The sequence below is a fragment of the Tachysurus vachellii genome, chromosome 10 (genome assembly GCF_030014155.1).
Source record: "Tachysurus vachellii isolate PV-2020 chromosome 10, HZAU_Pvac_v1, whole genome shotgun sequence".
NCBI lineage: Eukaryota > Metazoa > Chordata > Actinopteri > Siluriformes > Bagridae > Tachysurus > Tachysurus vachellii.
The window spans coordinates 9,117,966-9,136,891 of record NC_083469.1 but is presented as its reverse complement, the minus strand read 5'-3'; the positions used below and the strand labels follow the sequence as shown (position 1 = coordinate 9,136,891).

Here is an 18,926-nt window from a genome sequence, read left to right as displayed (position 1 = left end):
AAGCATTTGCAAGCGCCATGCCTTATGAGAAAGGATCAAAACGGCACAAAGAAATTACCGACGCGATCACCTATCATATATGCAAAGATATGATGCCTGCGCACATCGTCAGTAAAGACGGCTTCCGAAGACTAATACAAACACTCGACAAAAGATACCAGCTGCCATCTCACACTCATTTCATACGATTTGCTATTCCCGAAATGTAGGCTGGAAATTTTCCATGGGAATTAAGGGGAATATATGGAAATAAACTGGGAATTTTAAAAAAAATGCAGAGTTGCCTATAACAAGGAACTTAAATGTAGCTAAAAAAAATCTTAACAGCATAATTTTGACCATTCCTCGGTCACTTGCACACAGCACACTGCTTACTGGAGGGCCATTGAGGCCAAACCCCCTGCATGTACTTGCATTCTTCCATAACATGCACAGTAACACTTTATTTTAGAGTCATTCAACTAGTTGCTTATAGCATGAATATTAATAGAATATTGGCTATTTATTAGTACTTATTAAGCACATATTAATGCCTTATTCTGCATTACCGTATTCTACATTCTTAATTGTACCCAATACCTAAACTTAATAACTACCTTACTAACTCTTAATAAGCAGTAAATTAGGAGTGTTACCACATGCACAGATAATTTGATGACCCTCCCCCACACACTCACTCCACCCTGAAATAAAAAAAAACTCTATAAAATAATGTTTATTACAATTATTACGTTTATTATGTTTATTACAAGCATAATAATGTTTATTATGCTTTTGTTACTCAATGAAATAATCAATTAAAGTTCTACTTACAAATAAATCAGTCAAGGCGTAATTTTTTAAATTTGTATTAGCTTGCATGCATGTCTGCTTATGACCAAACAAAATGTTTATGTTTGTATATGATATAGTTTATATACATTTCCCTATATTTCCAAATAATTCCCATAAACTCCTGTAAATTCCCGTAAAGTATCCAATTTAGAATATTTCCAAAATTCCCCAGATCAAGGTCCCCTGGAAAGTTTCCGGAAATTTACCGGAAACTTTCCGCCCCTTTGCAACCCTAACAGTATGTTATTTCATTGTGAAATGTGTGCCCTGAAAAATAGTTTAGAAATGTATTTATTATGACTGGAATTTAGTTTAGTTAATCTTAATTTATTTTGTTGTCTGTTTTAAAGACAATTTTACTACAGTTTTGTTTATTAAACTATTAATACTATGTTATTTCATTGTGAAATGTTTTGTTATGCACTTCTTGTGCACTGAATGCATTTAGAAAAAGCATGTTTGAAAAAGTTTGAAAAAGCAAAAACAATTGCCAAAATCGCAATCGCAATATTCATTCAAAATCGCAATATGATTATTTTGTCCATATTGCACAGCCCTAGTGTCTATGCGCGTGTGTGTGTCTATGCGTGTGTGTGTGTCTATGCGCGTGTGTGTGTCTATGCGCGTGTGTGTGTCTATGCGCGTGTGTGTGTCTATGCGCGTGTGTGTGTCTATGCGCGTGTGTGTGTCTATGCGCGTGTGTGTGTCTATGCGCGTGTGTGTGTCTATGCGCGTGTGTGTGTCTATGCGCGTGTGTGTGTCTATGCGCGTGTGTGTGTCTATGCGCGTGTGTGTGTGTGTGTGTCTATGCGTGTGTGTGTGTCTGCGCGTGTGTGTGTGTGTCTATGCGTGTGTGTGTGTGTGTGTCTATGCGTGTGTGTGTGTGTGTCTATGCGTGTGTGTGTGTGTGTGTGTCTATGCGTGTGTGTGTGTGTGTGTGTCTATGCGTGTGTGTGTGTGTGTCTATGCGTGTGTGTGTGTCTATGCGTGTGTGTGTGTGTGTGTGTCTATGCGTGTGTGTGTCTATGCGTGTGTGTGTCTATGCGTGTGTGTGTCTATGCGTGTGTGTGTCTATGCGTGTGTGTGTGTCTATGCGTGTGTGTGTGTCTATGCGTGTGTGTGTGTCTATGCGTGTGTGTGTGTCTATGCGTGTGTGTGTGTCTATGCGTGTGTGTGTGTGTCTATGCGTGTGTGTGTGTGTCTATGCGTGTGTGTGTGTGTGTGTGTCTATGCGTGTGTGTGTCTATGCGTGTGTGTGTCTATGCGTGTGTGTGTCTATGCGTGTGTGTGTGTCTATGCGTGTGTGTGTGTCTATGCGTGTGCGTGTGTCTACATTTACATTTACATTTACAGCATTTGGCAGACGCCCTTATCCAGAGCGACGTACATAAGTGCTTAAATCTCTAACATTGAATACATTAATGCTGGATCACTAAGTTACATACTTAAGATACCATGAGTTTAAAACATTTGTTCAAAGTTACAATGAAAGTGTCAAAGGTGTGTTTTTTTTTTTTTTTTTTTTTTTTTTTTTTTTTTTAAATGCAAAAGATAATGAAAGAAGTGCTAGTTGAAGTGTTTCCTGAATAAGTAGGTCTTCAACCGCCGCTTGAAAATAGCCAGTGACTCAGCTGTCCGGACCTCTAGGGGAAGTTCGTTCCACCACCTTGGTGCCAGTACAGAGAAGAGTCTTGTAGTATACTTGCCTCTTACCCTGAGAGATGGTGGAACCAGTCTAGCAGTGCTGGTAGATCGGAGGGTGCGGGGTGCAGTGCGAGGAGTGATGAGGGCTTTGAGGTAAGAGGGAGCTGGTCCATTTTTGGCTTTGTAGGCCAGCATCAGTGTTTTGAATCTGATGCGTGCAGCTACCGGAAGCCAGTGGAGGGATCGCAGCAGCGGGGTGGTATGAGAGAACTTTGGCAGGTTGAAAACAAGCTGGGCAGCTGCATTTTGGATCATTTGCAGAGGACGGATTGCGTTCATAGGTAGACCTGCCAGCAGTGCATTGCAGTAATCCAGTCTAGAAATGACAAGAGACTGAACAAGTACCTGAGCAGCCTGTGTGGACAGAAATGGTCGAATCCTTCTAATGTTGTAGAGAAGAAACCGACATGAGCGAGTCACATTAGCAACATGAGAGGAAAAGGACAGTTGATTGTCCATGGTTACCCCAAGGTTGCGAGCTGTGGCTGAAGGGGAGATCAGATCGTTGTGCAAGGATATAGCAAGATCATGACCTGGGGATGAATCACCTGGGATGAAGAGCAGCTCAGTTTTGCTAGGATTAAGCTTTAACTGATGAGCAGTCATCCATGATGAAATTTCTGCCAGACATGCAGAGATCCGGTCAGAAGCTGTGGCATCTGCGGGTGGGAAAGAGAAGATAAGTTGTGTATCATCAGCATAGCAGTGGTAAGAGAACCCATGTGAGGAAATAACTTCACCAAGAGAGTGAGTATACAGGGAGAAAAGAAGAGGACCAAGTACTGAGCCTTGTGGGACGCCAGTGGAGAGTCTGCGTGGAGCAGATGTCACTCCCCTCCATGTTACCTGATATGAGCGTCCTTCCAGGTAGGAAGCGAACCATTCCCAAGCTGATCCGCATATCCCAAGACTCCTGAGGGTGGCTAAGAGAGTCTTATGGTTGACCGTATCAAACGCTGCTGAAAGGTCAAGGAGGATAAGGACAGATGAGAGATTGGCTGATCTAGCAGCATGTAGTTTCTCAGAGACATCTAAAAGGGCTGTCTCTGTGGAATGAGCTGCTTTAAAGCCAGACTGGTTGGGGTCTTGGAGGTTGTTCTGTGAGAGATAGACAGACAGTTGATTAAAGACAATGCGTTCAAGAATTTTTGAAAGAAACGAGAGAAGTGATACCGGTCTGTAGTTACTGATGTCTGATGGATCCAGAGCAGGTTTCTTCAGTGTCTATGCGTGTGCGTGTGTGTCTATGCGTGTGCGTGTGTGTCTGTGCGTGTGTGTCTATGCATGTTTGTGTGTGTATGTGTCTATGTATTTTTGTGCCTGTGTGTGAACTTCTTGTTTTTTGCCTTCCACTTCAGACTGCATTACTGTAACCCCTTGAGTAATAGTTTGTTCCAGCACAAATCTGGCTGAAACTGAGAGTAGGAAACACATGATCTCCCTGTGGTATTGTGTTCAAGTAGTAACTGCCATGTGTTACTACTCTGTGTTCCTAGAATCGCCCGAGACAAAACGCGGAAAAGCACGGAAGTCATTTATAAATAGGTCTGTCCGCACTGCAAAACCAAGGCCATGTTTTCATTTTGTAAGTCTCCTAATCATCCAGGCTTCTGCATAGTAATTCTGTAGAGAGTCAAGCAGGGTTTTTAACTCATCATGTAAATCAACGTTTCTGTTTAAATTCACCGTTTCAGACAAATTCTGCTAAAAGTCAAAAATTATCGTCTTGGACATAAATTAGCTAGTATTGTCTAGACAATTAAATGCTTGTCATGCGTATGTTATGTTTTATTCACCTGTAACATACAAACAGCCAAACACCACCGATAGCCCGGACACCAACGTGCTCGAGTGCTCAGGCTTGTGATTTGTCGACTTGCTGGGTAAAAAACAGTTCAGGGGCAGAACGTTTTCCACCATACCTACACTCCAAATGTCCCAAATTTGGCTGCTGCTTCTTCTTTTGTTTTTTTTTAAAATTCTGTCATTTCTTTACTGAGAGCATTTGTGTGTGCTGGTTTTCTGACTTGAGAGTGTGAACTGAGATCTGTTCTTTAAAACCTCACGATCTCTGCACCTCAGAGCTCTGGATAATTTGGTCAGTTCTTTTTGGCATAGCGTTGTTGTTGTAATGTGTCTGTTTAAAATAGCAACACGCCCAGCTTTTACACTGTCTCGGATTCACGCACACGCCTACCAAGATCCCGACACCGATCTCAAACCCTACTGTGTTTTAAACAGTATTAATGACGGTGTAACTGCTCAAATCTTTAAGTGTACACCTGGGTTTAGTTTGCAAAGATCTCACCAGAGCCTTAGTGTACAATGTATGCTCTTTGCGAGACAAGAAGACGAGTTTCCAGTCACTGTGCTATGAAGTGGCCAGGAGGCGGTTCTGCTACTGGTTGCCATGGTTATAATGTAAAACAGTGGGATGAGCAACTAACATTTGAACCTGGCAACAAATCAGTTTTTCTTGGGTTAAACAAAAAGGTCGGCAGAAGTTGCTGGAAGTCACCGGCTCTCATCGCACAGGAATGTTGCTGAAATGTGGCAGCAAGTCGCTGTATGTGTAAACAACGCGTTACTGTTCTCTCGCATCAGAATCGATCACGCACGTTGACCTGCTCTATCCCAGCATATTTTCTGTGACTCTTTAAGGAACATTCTATTTTTAACCCGCCTGTGGTTACGTTTAACGTTTGTCTAAGAAGCAGCCGTTTCCACTTAGCTTAGAAGCTTCCACTTAGTTCCTTAGAAACGGCAAAGCTCTCCATCCGGAATATTTTTCTGCTGACACCGGAGACACGTTTCGAAAATGGTAAATGGCCAACAGTGAACAAAGTACCTCATTAAAACAATTAAATAGCAGTTCATTACCTACAGGTTGCTATGGAAACAAAGAGCTATTATAAGTAGCGCATTAATACAAGTCTGTGATTTGTCTTGAACCCGGAACTACTTCCAGAGCAGATGCTGGAGAAAATGAATCCGAACCTTTCTGACCAATCAGAATCGGGAATTTAGCTAGTGATATGTTTCAGACAGGACAATTCTAACATTGTTAGTACAAAGAAAGAAGAACGAACAAAACTTTACTATCGGTTCATGACAGGTTTAAAATTCAGCCTGTTATATAGCAGTGCTGAAGGATTTTTATTCTTTCGTGTAAAGTGAACTTAATAGAGCTCTGACAAACTGTACAGCAGACGGAGGGAGAAAGCGATAGGAAATACAGGCTTCTGTCGTCAGAGCAAAGCATTTTTACTCTCTCCTTTACTCTCCTTTGTTTACATTCTTCTTCATTATGGAGTAGGCAAATTCTGCTTTCTGTGACGTCTGCTTACACATAGTTCCTTTGTCTTTTTTTCTTTCTTTCCCCATTTATAAAAAAGCCTTTACGGTACTTTATGGTCATACCGGGCATGCTTCCTTACTGCATTGAAACCTGACTCTGTGTGGGATCATTAGCTTCGCCTAACAACGTGACTGATGTGGTGCACAGCGTTAATCTATATAGGACTTTTTTGTCAAGTGCTCAAATGCCCAAGAGGCTTTGTTTTCTCTCGACATCTTTGACATAACTTATAATTCATCAAATGTTTAATTATGACAGAATTAATATAAATAACATCCTGGTCATGAAACATGCTTGTTCAGCTCTCTAGAGACAGATGATCATCACACCCATATGTGGTCCAGCGGCAGGATCCCGTGCTCTCATTGCCGTGGCCGCGGTTCGATTCCAGGGCAGGAAGCTAACCTAGCCACTAAAGAGCTAACTCCCAGTGCCGGTCCCAAGCCCTGATAAAGATGGGAGGGTTGCATCAGAAAGGGCATCCGGGGTAAAACCTGTGCCAATCTAATACGCAGACCATGTGATCCGTTGTGGCGACACCAAACAGGGAGAAGCAGAGAGAAGAAGAAGATATGCTCTAGCTTTATAATTTTCCTTCACTGGAACTAAAAGACTTTGTTAGAGAGGAAGGACTCATGTATGGATGTCGAAACCTAGTGCCTAAGGTGTTGGACTACTGCTTTGAATGTTGCAAGTTCAAGCAGCCATGTTTGATTTGATATCACTTCCTGACCTCAGGGTTGAGGATTAAGGGGGTTTGTTTATCCCAGTCCGAGGTTGAAATGTTTTCTTACAATAACATTTATTTTGTATGACAATGAAGTAAATAGTACAGATAATGATTGTTATTGGAATTAACTACTATGCGCAACACTAGTTAATGCTCTACGAGGACGCAAGATACTTTTTAACCAGACAGTTCGGATTACACAACGATGTTTACCTTGCAGTTCTTCACTGATGGCTGGGGCTGTCCTGAATGCCTTAGCTATTGATTTGTCCATCATTGATCATATGTCTTACATGTCGGCTACTTATAGAAGCGAGCGGTATACTTTTGTACAACAGCTGTATCAGTCATTCTTGCAGTAATATGAAAACCGTGATAAATCGATTGTGATATGTGAAGTGTACTATTGGGATACGGATGCAGGCAGAATTCAGAAGGTTAAACCGAAGCGGTCTGTGGAGAAACTTCAACCACAAGAAGATTAACCACATTTTAAAAAAATCATTGACTGACCCCACCTTTCAAAATCTGTCCTGAATTAGCTTTTGTTTGAATCAAGCTAAGATTGCTTGATGTTGCTCTAGGTTTAATATTTATATTTAAGGGTAAATCCGTCATTAACAAACAAAGCCTCTTTTCTTCTCAGCTCGCCGTTCGTGGGAACTTCTGTTACTCATTTACCGCCTACACAATCTGTTGCTTTGGGTTGGGCTTCTGACAGCAGAAGAAGAAAGAAAGAAAGAAAGAGAACATGATCGATTGTGCCATACAGATAAAAAGAACCGAATGCACAGTGATCATGACAGAGTAGCAAGACTACACACGTATTGCCCCATAATCTGTTTCACACCTACGATCTCCACCTGATGTCCCCCACACACACTTTTGCTGTATCATACTCCAACTCTCTAACATTTACACACGCCTGTGCCTCTGCTGGAGAGCTTATAAAATCACATCGCATTCTTTTACAGGATCATGAATGACTGCATGAAGGAATCTTCGAGCAGTTTGGTTAATGAAGCAGATGAAATATTTGTAATGACCTGTATGAAACTGTCAGATGTTGTATTAAGGGCTCGTGTGGAAGATACAGTGAAATCCGGATATTATACGGCCTTGTGTATTCAAGACATTGCGATGCCTTTATTATTTTTCACGCTCTACCGGCTCCAGCTTTCCGTTTACAAATAAAGTGCAGCGTTAAATGCTTTACGGTTTAGTGGATGAGCTCAGCCAGGAAAATATCATCCCTCCATACTTGAAGACATTTAGGCTGTTTGAAGACATAAGCGCCATGTGACGAGGTTTAACGATACAGCGTTGCAGAGTTCATTGTGGCATTGGTTTGTGTATCTGCGTAACAATATATTTAACAGACCTAATAAAAAAATCTTGCTTATATTCCAAAGCTAAATAGTATCATGATTTTAAGCATGATATAAGCATGATTTTAGCAAGATGGGGCAGTGGTGGCTCAAGCAGTTTAAGGCTCTGGGTTGTTGATTTGAGGATCGAGGTTCGAGCCCCTGCACTGCCAAGCTGCCACTGTTGGGCCCTTGAGCAAGGCCCTTAATCCTCTCTGCTCCAGGGGTGCTGTATCATGTACCCTGTGCTCTGACCCCATCCCCCAAAGTTGGCATATGTAAAGAAAGAATCTCACTGTGCTGTAATGTATATGTGACAAAATACAGACTTTTATTCTATTCTAAAGACTTTACCTCAGAAATAAGGAACTCGGTAGAAGAGTTTATGATTATTTGTTCAGCAGGATTGTTTAACTGCTATATGTAGTCCATGTAAAGTTGGAAATAAGACACTGTGTAACATGACGTCTGCTTTTAGTGTATTTATTTTAAGCTATACTGTGATAAACATATACAGTCCCTTCTGAAATTATTGGAACAGCAAAGCCAGTTTTTTTTTTTCTCCTTTTCTTTTTTTCCCATGTATTCCGGTTTGTGATCAAAGTATCTAAGACAAAAGAATTGAATTGTTTTTTTTTTTTTATTTACATCTAGACTTGTTTGGTGAGCAAAAGTATTGAAACAATCATATAATTGCATCAAGCTTATAAAAGAAAAAATATGGTACATGGGAAAGCCAACTAAAGCACAAGGTGTCCCCGCTTTTCCTGTCACATGTAAAGCGTTGTGTGTCTTAACGCTGCTTTTGTTCCCGAGCTGAAGATGGAGGTGAGCGAGCGAATAACGAGGCTCCATTAAGTCTATATTTATCTTAATGCAGAAGCGCATCTGAAATTAAAGCTGCGTCCCAGTTGACGTACTATACACCATGCTCTTCCACTAAGCACTTATACAATGTTCTCTATCGTCTCAAATGGAACATTGAATGTTTTAAACCGGAATTATACGCTGTTTAACAGGCGACCGCAAATAACATCAAACGCACGTAATGCTCCACTGCTAGCTTCAGTTGAATACAGTAAAAATTTTTAAATGTTGGAAATTTATTGGAAAACAGACGCCTGTAAGATGTCCACCTGATTGTCGTCGGACATCTTGAAATATTTTCAGCCCCTCAGTTCTTCCACAACGTAAGCAAAGCTGAGAGTTGCTCCCTAGCTCAGAATGTTTTATCTCGCCGCATTGCTCATCGACGCAGCTACCTCAAAATAATGTGTCAGATTTCCAGCGGTGTGGTTTGGACCTCGCTCTCAGCTTTTACAGCTTCCAGATACACAACCTTTATTTATTTAATTTTTTTAAAACACGAGGTCGATTACAGTGTTCTCCTTTGTAACGTCTCACATGCTGATCGCTGGCACTGTGCCACCGTAGAACACCTAACATGACTACCAATCTTCTCTACTTCTAACAGATCTTGCTAATGGTTCCAGTACTACAGGATACCGGCCTCCTCCACGGACCAAAGAGATCGCCATTAACGGACAGACGGTGAAGCTCAAGTACTGTTTTACGTGCAAGATCTTCAGACCACCGCGCGCATCGCACTGCAGCCTTTGCGACAACTGCGTGGGTGAGTCGCTATTTCAGTGGACTTGCTGTGAGACGTAGAGATGTACATGGCATAGACAAGAGAATTATTTATCATTTGAAATTAGTAATTTTTACAAACGCATTCGCTCTTTTAACTTTTGTTTCCTTTTCAGAACGCTTTCTGGATTTGTTCCTTTCTCGACCCCTCGATCCTTTTCCAATTTTTTTTCTTCAAGTCTTTCAGTGCTTTGATTCATTTAATGTTGTTTTTGAAACTAAACAATGCTACGTTAGTGGTGACGGTAGCATTAAAACTATTCCTATGTGTGCAGTCTTTCTTGGCCTGCTGTGAGCTTGTCATGTTATGTTGTCACACCCACTTATTCCAACCCCTGCTGTATCTCTGGCACTGCATTTTGTGATGTCTTCACCGGACAGTGAAGGATGCATCAGGTTGTTTATTCGCTGGAAGAGAGAAAGGTTTCATTTTCTCAGCTCGGAGAGTAGACAGAAATAAACAAACCCTTTATGTCTCCTAGACCGATTTCAGAACTTAATGAATAACAGCAAGTCTTGGGTTGTTCTCTTTATCACCCAGGCTGTTTAGTATAAAGCAACACAATCAAATAGACAATCATTGACACATGATTGACGAGTAAATATATAGAATAATTCTCGCTTCAAGTGGAAAAAAAAATAAATTTGTAAGTTGAAAATGTTGTAAAAGTGACAAAAAAAAATATATATATATATATATATATATATATATATATATATATATATATATATATATATATATATATATAATATACATATAGTTATATAAAATGAAGCACGATTCACAAACAGAGGCTTTACACACAGTACGAACCCTCATCTCGGTCATGTAATGAACTTCAGCTGATGTTAAATGGGGAAAAATAATGAAAATGTAACAAGACAGAAATAAATGTATCAGTTGCCTTTGTGTTTTTTTTTTTTTTTGTTTTTTTTTTGTCTGAACTACAGATCAGCTCTGATTTCTCGCTTTTAGCCTGACACAAAACCTCCCACAGCTACTCGACCCCGAGGACAACACGCTGATCTTCAGTTCTGAATGTCAAAAATTGGTCAAAGATGCAGTTTAAAAAGCAGCAAACAGTCAGAAACACTCAATATGAGATCCAGTTCAATTTTAAATCGTGTTTTAGTTCTTTATTTTTCTGGACAAACTCTTCACAAGGACAAACTCTCCCGTCCACGGCCCATAATCCTTCCCTGCTCGCTTAATGGACTATCTGAATTGGACCCTGACCCTGATTTGATGCTGCCCTTCTTGCTCATTAGAGTGACAAACGTTTAATCGATGTGCTTTGTAGCTCCACTAAGTGAGGCTGCAGTGGATTAAGGTGAACTCTGTCTGTCTGATATTGAATATTAAATAGATTCTCTCTTGGGCTTCTGCGCAGAGCGGTTCGATCATCACTGCCCCTGGGTAGGGAACTGCGTTGGAAAGAGGAACTACCGCTTCTTCTACATGTTCATCCTGTCTTTGTCCTTCCTCACGATCTTCATCTTCGCCTTCGTCATTACGCATATAATCATGAGTAAGTGATTGTGGTGGTTTTTAGCCCTGAGACCTGCTTTTCTCTAAAGATCTGCTTGTTTAGTCAAAGGCCAGCGTGGGGAGAGTGTGTAATGAACACACAGAGGGTGTGTCAGTGTGTCTGTGTGTGTGTCTGTGTGTGTGTGTCTGTGTGTGTGTGTCTGTGTGTGTGTCTGTGTGTGTGTCTGTGTGTGTGTGTCTGTGTGTGTGTGTCTGTGTGTGTGTGTCTGTGTGTGTGTCTGTGTGTGTGTCTGTGTGTGTGTCTGTGTGTGTGTCTGTGTGTGTGTCTGTGTGTGTGTCTGTGTGTCTGTCTGTGTGTGCGTCTGTCTGTGTGTGCGTCTGTGTGTGTGTGTGTGTGCGTGCGTCTGTCTGTGTGTGTGTGTGCGTGCGTCTGTCTGTGTGTGTGCGTCTGTCTGTGTGTGTGCGTGCGTCTGTCTGTGTGTGTGTGCGTCTGTGTGTGTGTGTGTGTGCGTCTGTGTGTGTGTGTGTGCGTCTGTGTGTGTGTGCGTCTGTCTCTGTGTGTGTGTGCGTCTGTCTGTGTGTGTGTGTGCGTCTGTCTGTGTGTGTGTGTGCGTCTGTCTGTGTGTGTGTGTGTGCGTCTGTCTGTGTGTGTGTGCGTCTGTCTGTGTGTGTGTGCGTCTGTCTGTGTGTGTGTGTGCGTCTGTCTGTGTGTGTGTGTGCGTCTGTCTGTGTGTGTGTGTGCGTCTGTCTGTGTGTGTGTGTGCGTCTGTCTGTCTGTCTGTGTGTGTGTGTGTGTGCGTCTGTCTGTCTGTGTGTGTGTGCGTCTGTCTGTCTGTGTGTGTGTGCGTCTGTCTGTCTGTGTGTGTGTGCGTCTGTCTGTCTGTGTGTGTGTGCGTCTGTCTGTCTGTGTGTGTGTGTGCGTCTGTCTGTCTGTGTGTGCGTCTGTCTGTGCGTCTGTCTGTGTGTGTGTGTGCGTCTGTCTGTGTGTGTGCGTCTGTCTGTCTGTCTGTGTGTGTGTGTGTGCGTCTGTCTGTCTGTGTGTGTGTGCGTCTGTCTGTCTGTGTGTGTCTGTGTGTGTGCGTCTGTTTGTGTGTGTGCGTCTGTCTGTGTGTGTGCGTCTGTCTGTGTGCGTCTGTCTGTGTGTGTGCGTCTGTCTGTGTGTGTGCGTCTGTCTGTGTGTGTGCGTGCGTCTGTGTGTGCGTGCGTCTGTGTGTGCGTGCGTCTGTGTGTGCGTGCGTCTGTGTGTGCGTGCGTCTGTGTGCGTGCGTCTGTGTGTGCGTGCGTCTGTGTGTGCGTGCGTCTGTCTGTGTGTGCGTGCGTCTGTCTGTGTGTGTGCGTCTGTCTGTGTGTGTGCGTCTGTCTGTGTGTGTGTGTCTGTCTGTCTGTGTGTGTGTCTGTCTGTCTCTGTGTCTGTCTGTGTGTCTGTCTGTCTGTCTGTGTGTGTCTGTCTGTCAGTCTGTCTGTGTGTGTGTGTGTGTCTGTCTGTGTGTGTGTGTCTGTCTGTGTGTGTGTGTGTGTCTGACACATGATCACTTCTCCTCATTATTGATTATTTTTAATGACTTCTATACAATTTATTTATATATTCAATTATTTATGTGTTTGATTGATTGATTGTGCTTATTAAAAAACAATAGTATGTTTATAAGTTTAATGTTACAGTTAATTTTGTGGAACATGCTAGAAACAGGTTAGTAAACAGTCATCCTTTTACCAGGCTCTCTTGTTCTTCTCTCTCTCTCTCTCTCTCTCTCTCTCTCTCTCTCTCTCTCTCTCTCTCTCTCTCTCTCTCTCTCTCTCTCTCTCTCTCTCTCTCTCTCTCTCTCTCTCTCTCTCTCTCTCTCTCTCTCTCTCTCTCACATATATGACGATATGATTAAAAAAATGCAGCTCTTTACCAACTCCATGGTGAAGACTTTCATGTGGTGGAAAAACCTAAAGTTCCGGCTTTACCTCTGAATGTTACAAGGTGCTGAGTCGCCTAATGTGTTATAATATGTTAAACACACAACACTCATCACAAACCACGACATCAGATCAGTCAGTCAGAGCTGCTATTTAAGAGACTGCAGAAGTCATTAGAGAAATTAGGGCTGTCCAATATGATGACTAAATATTAGCATTGCTATTAGTCACCGGATGCATTTATTTATGCATTTATATAGACACAGACAGGATATTTTTTGTTATTAAAACATATTTATTTTTAAATATCTATATCTTATTTATCCTGCAAGGAATTTATTTATTTAGTTAGTTCATTTATTTATTTATTTATTTTCCCCCCAGCTCCTGGAGTTGTTTTATTTGCAAGCTGATTTTATAAAGCAACACTACTATATTGCTGACACGTTTAAGTGAACAAACCAATATCTCATGTTGCATATGGTGTCTAATCAAGAACTGTGATATGTCTACAATATTTCTGCCTTGATCATTTGGAACAAGTGAATTCAGAATACAAAATTGTCTGATTTAAAGTACTGGTACAGGAAAGAAACCACACTTCCTGACCAATCAGGTGCAATTGGAGACAATCACACTGTCTTTGAACTGCCATTGTGTCGATGGGCCATATCATCATCTCAGGGAGTTTTTAATGTTTACTTTACAATTTTTATTCTGTTTCTATGTTTCTGTAAAGCTTCTCTGAGACAATGTCAGTTGTTAAGAGTTTTACAAATAAATTGAATTGATATTAAGTGACATGGTTTGCATATCATTATGTATTAAATAAAAAAAAAGACCTTTTATTTTAAAACGTAAGTGCACTAAAGCAACATGCACTTGCACATATATTATTTAGGGAACGTTCGATGAGGGAAACGAGTGTTACTAGAGATAGAAGTAGAGTGGCATTCAATCCTCTTATCTTGTTCTCTTTTCCTCTCTTCTCTTCACTTCACGTCTCTTGTCTCTCTTCTCTTCGCTTCTCTTCTTTTCTCCTCTTTTCTTCTCTTCTCTTGTTCTTCTCGTCTCTTCTCTTGTTCTTCTCGTCTCTTATATTCTCTTGTTCTCTTTCCGTCTCTTCTCTTCTCTTGTTGCTCTCTTTCTTCTCTTGTTGTTCTCTTCTCTTCTCTTCTCTTCTCCTCATCTTCTCTTCTTCTCCTCTTCTCTTCCCTTCCCTTCCCTTCCCCCACTTCGCTCTCCATGTACACAAAATATTTGTACGGAGAGTTGCTCCCTAGCTCAGAATGTTTTATCTCGCCGCATTGCTCATCGACGCAGCTACCTCAAAATAATGTGTCAGATTTCCAGCGGTGTGGTTTGGACCTCGCTCTCAGCTTTTACAGCTTCCAGATACACAACCTTTATTTATTTAATTTTTTTAAAACACGAGGTCGATTACAGTGTTCTCCTTTGTAACGTCTCACATGCTGATCGCTGGCACTGTGCCACCGTAGAACACCTGGGTCCTGACTCTCAGCTGCTTATTAAAGCAAGTCTCTGTTGCTGCCCACAACACTTTGCCCCATTGAAGATCATAGCATTTGTTTAAGCTTTTACAAGCTTTCTACTCTACAGAATGATCCTAGCTATAGCTGAAAGTTGCTTCTTTTTTTTTCTTTTCTTTTTTTTAATTTGATTACTTTTTAATGAACACAAGAAATTTTAAAACATAAATGGAACTGTAATGATTTTACAGATAAAGCTCAAGGAAATCTGATTGTTTTCCAAGCAGTTTAAAGTTGGTGTATGTATAAAGTATTAGTCCCTTTTTGGCGCTTTGTTGAATGGGTTAAAGTTTGAATAATATGAGAGAAATCAAATGTTTAATTGGGGTATGTTTGTTCTGATGAAGTAATAAAGAAAAACAAATTCTTATCCTTTTTTTAATTACTGACACCTCTGCATTCAGATCTGTAAGGATTTGTAGATGCGCTCATAGACCCAAAGATAATAAAAATAATTTGCTGAACCTGTTATAATGAACTCCTCTCATATGGGAAGACTTTTCACTAGATTTTGGAGTGGGGGTTTTTTTTTGAAAACCTTGTTTTGTTTAGATTCCTCATATAAGATTAAGATTAGATTGAACTCTGTTTTTAGCTTGGTTTTTTTTTTAAACCAGATCTCGTCTTTTTTTTCTTCTGACAGAATCCCACAGTAACGGCTTCCTCAGCGCACTCAAAGACAGTCCTGCCAGATATCCTTTTATTTTAATTTTTGCCCCAGCTTAATACCCCATTTTGGTTTGGTCATTGTTTTAGTAAGTTTTGACAGCTATTTTGTCTGCGTAGTAAGTGCTGGGGTGGAGCTGAAACCACTTCTTGTTGCACTGTAATTAACCAGAAGCTTGTTCTAGTTACAGCATGGTTTACAACACGTCTCTTCAACGCCAAGCTGTTGAACTTGCTAAGTCATGTTCCGTGTATCAGCACGCAAAGTAGACCAACCTTCTGCTTTTCTTAGCTTTAGGATTGTTTAGGAATAGGTACGTTATGACTTTATGATTCTTGTCATGAGCAGATCATATAATCGTTTTCGAGAGCTTTCGGTAGCTGCACTTAAAAATACCAGCAAAAGAAAAACACTGCCTGTGAGCGCTCAGAGAAGATTTTTTTATTTATTTATTTATTTTTAACCAAACAGACAGGGCTTTTTAAAATATACTGTATAGAATAATCTGTAGAAGCAAAAGGAGGGAAATATAAAGAAGGAAAAAATGAATGTATGTGTGTGTGTGTGTGTGTGAGAATATGGATTGGTTGCAGGACATTATGACTATTGTGAACAAAGTGCAGGTTGTGTGTAATTAGTGAAATATATACACAAAATTCTAGGTATTCCGTATTGTGCAAAAACACAATCTGGTCTATGCGTCATCCAGGTTGAGGGTCCGAACAGCCTGCAGGAAGAAGCTCCTCCTCATTCTCTCCGTGTTGGCCTTCAGAGAGCGGACGTCCTTCACTGTCTTCCTGGCCTTGGCCATATTTAGAAAATAAATACGCATTACGTCCACAGTAAATAAACACTGTTCAATTAACGATGTTTGAATTTGGGAAATCTTACCCTGTTTTTGGTACCAGATTAAGATCAGATCAGATTTATGAACAGAAATACAGATGCTTGCTTTGGCTATTAAAGTAAATTGGAATGAAGGATTTCTGTGTATAGCACCGTGCTAGATGCAGTACAGCAGCAACAACAGCATTCTGAAAAAATCGAAATGTATTACCAGGCACTTAATATTCAAACTTATTGTTAAATTGCTTGATCTGCATGTAAAATGTATCACTGTGTCAATCAGAAGAGTATAGAAACTGTTCGACATGGTTCCTGAAGGCTAGCAGAAGCCAAAGTTAGCTAGCATCTAGTAAAACTCTCCAGTGATGTCGATTTATTTCTTCAGAAATTCAGCTACAGTGGAGCCACATAAAAACGTTTAAGGCTGTCCGATATGACGCGGAACTACATAATGAAGTTTCCATTATTCCAACTAGAAATCTTTGATAAATCTTACATAAAAAAAATAAAAAATACATGTCTGTCCTAAATCTGCTTAGATATGACATATACAAAATTCCAAACAAACTGTGGCAGAGTCTCAAAGTTGGTCAGCACTTGTTGATGAACTAGTCCACTGTTGGTTCCATATTCACACTTTAAGTTCAGTGTGAAATCCAAGTCTGTCAGATTCACAGCTCGGTGTGTTAGCCAGGGAATTATCAGATGTGCAGACTTGTCAACTCTGTCCCTGTTGCATTTGCATGCACAGCAATCTGGCAGTGATAATTAGGGCATAGTGCACACTTCTGAGGTTCTAAAGGCAGTGTTTTCCCTTTCGTCTGAAACGAAGTTTTTATTTTCATTTTTTTCCTTGACGCTTGTTTACTGTGCTGGAGGTTGTCGTGTGTTTTTTCTCCGTGTGGTCAATAGTGGGACTCTCCGGCTTCCACACCTACCTGATTGGATCCAATCAGACTACCAATGAAGATGTAAGTAAACCTCTTGGAAATATAAAGCCCAGAGAAACAAAACACAAGACTGTATACAGCTTCACTCATATTGTATCAGCCATAATGCACAAATTTCACATTCAGTACTTAAAACAATGATGTCACATTTGTAATGCAAAAATGTATCAGCCATTATGGAAACATGTCATACGACTAACACAAAGATGCCACATTTGTAAAACAACAGTGTAACAGCCATAACCTCAAAGATGCCACATTTGTAACCCCACAGTGTAACAGCCATAACCTCAAAGATGCCACATTTGTAACCCCACAGTGTAACAGCCATAACCTCAAAGATGCCACATTTGTAACCCCACAGTGTAACAGCCATAACCTCAAAGATGCCACATTTGTAACCCCACAGTGTAACAGCCATAACCTCAAAGATGCCACGTCTGTTACACAAAAGCATAACAGCCAGAACACACAAATGCCAAATCCGTAACACAAAACAAACACACCCAAGAACAAGACTACTTTTTTCTCAGCAATGTATATACATCAAATTACAATTACAAATGACATTACAAATTGCATTTTAGGTTATGTTGTTGAAATTGTCGTCTCTGCCCATGTAATGCCCTTCACTCTGTATACTTAGGACACTTGAATTTAAACTTGAGTCCAGTGTTGAGAAAGAGCGTATAGCCCATTAACTCTGTTGCATCCACAATATTATGTTTATGCAGCAGTCTTTAGTTGATGGTATGCAGACATGATACAACCTTGAAATCTATGCTCTCAACTGTCTAGCATAGATTTTTGTAATGGTCTAATATACATAGACCTTTTAAGAAGGTTTGTTGCTTGCCTTTTTCTCCACTGGAATATTCCGAGCACTACATAGAACACTTGGAGATTAAAGTGAATCTGTTTGCTTGGACAGATGTGAAAGTAGGTCTTTTTAAAGGTCAATGAAGTAAGAAACTATAAACCTCTGACTACAGGATTAACTTAAAATTAACTAAAAAATAAAAAATAATTTTTCTGCTTTTTCTATTTGGAAAAAAATTAATTCTGAGAATTCTGAAGGAACGTTGCCATTGTAACCCTATTTATTTATGTATGTATTTATTTATTTATTTATTTATTTATTTAAGTGTGAGGGTGCAAATCAAGCTAAACCACATGTTGCATTTGGGGTAATTTATAGGATAATAAAGGCCAAACGCAATCAACATTTTAATAATAGATGGTATGTCATTAAATAACAATGCTTTTAGACCTCCTCGTTCTTTTACATTTTCGATCTTAAACACCTCTGTTTCTTTTCTCTCTAGATTAAGGGATCTTGGTCATCCAAAAGAGGGAAAGATAACTACAACCCTTATAGCTATGGAAATATCTTCACAAACTGTTGTGCAGCACTCTGTGGTCCTCTTCCACCCAGGTATGTTACAGAAACTGTACCCTAAACTAATATAAGAACTGTGTGGCAGTCAGGTATATAGTCAGGGATGGAATATCACTAGCCTGGGTTCTGTGGCAAGCAGATTTTGCATTACCTCATTTGAAGTTAGAACGACTTTTTGCTAGGCAGATTAAGTAGCGTGTACAGATTATCTTTGAGACCAGGCACATGTACAGTATGTGCATCCTGTTAGTATTAGTGCGTTAGTAGTTACTCTCATTATATACCCTGTTATTTATTTTAGTCTTCATTAATGTAGTACGAAAGGGGATAGCTAGCTCGCAATATGTTATTTGCATACAGGAAGTTGGCTTTCACTGTTTGAGTTTCCTGTCTATCCGGTTACAGGAATTGGCAACACACTGGTGTGTTTACGTCCTGTGAGTTTAGCTAACGAATTATCATCCGTCTACTCCTGAA

At 40.5% G+C, this 18,926-nt stretch overlaps 1 protein-coding gene across 3 annotated transcripts in view; it reads left to right on the top strand.

Annotated features, from left to right (window-relative positions):
- LOC132852181 (palmitoyltransferase ZDHHC14-like) overlaps positions 1-18,926 on the top strand; it is a 54,312-nt gene that overhangs the window by 21,078 nt on the left and 14,308 nt on the right. For all 3 annotated transcript variants that reach the window (XM_060879258.1, XM_060879259.1, XM_060879260.1), the window contains exons 4-8: positions 9,468-9,626; positions 11,035-11,172; positions 15,231-15,279; positions 16,969-17,071; positions 18,376-18,485. In XM_060879258.1, the coding sequence (XP_060735241.1) occupies positions 9,468-9,626; positions 11,035-11,172; positions 15,231-15,279; positions 16,969-17,071; positions 18,376-18,485 (559 nt within the window). The remainder of the gene's footprint in view (positions 1-9,467; positions 9,627-11,034; positions 11,173-15,230; positions 15,280-16,968; positions 17,072-18,375; positions 18,486-18,926) is intronic.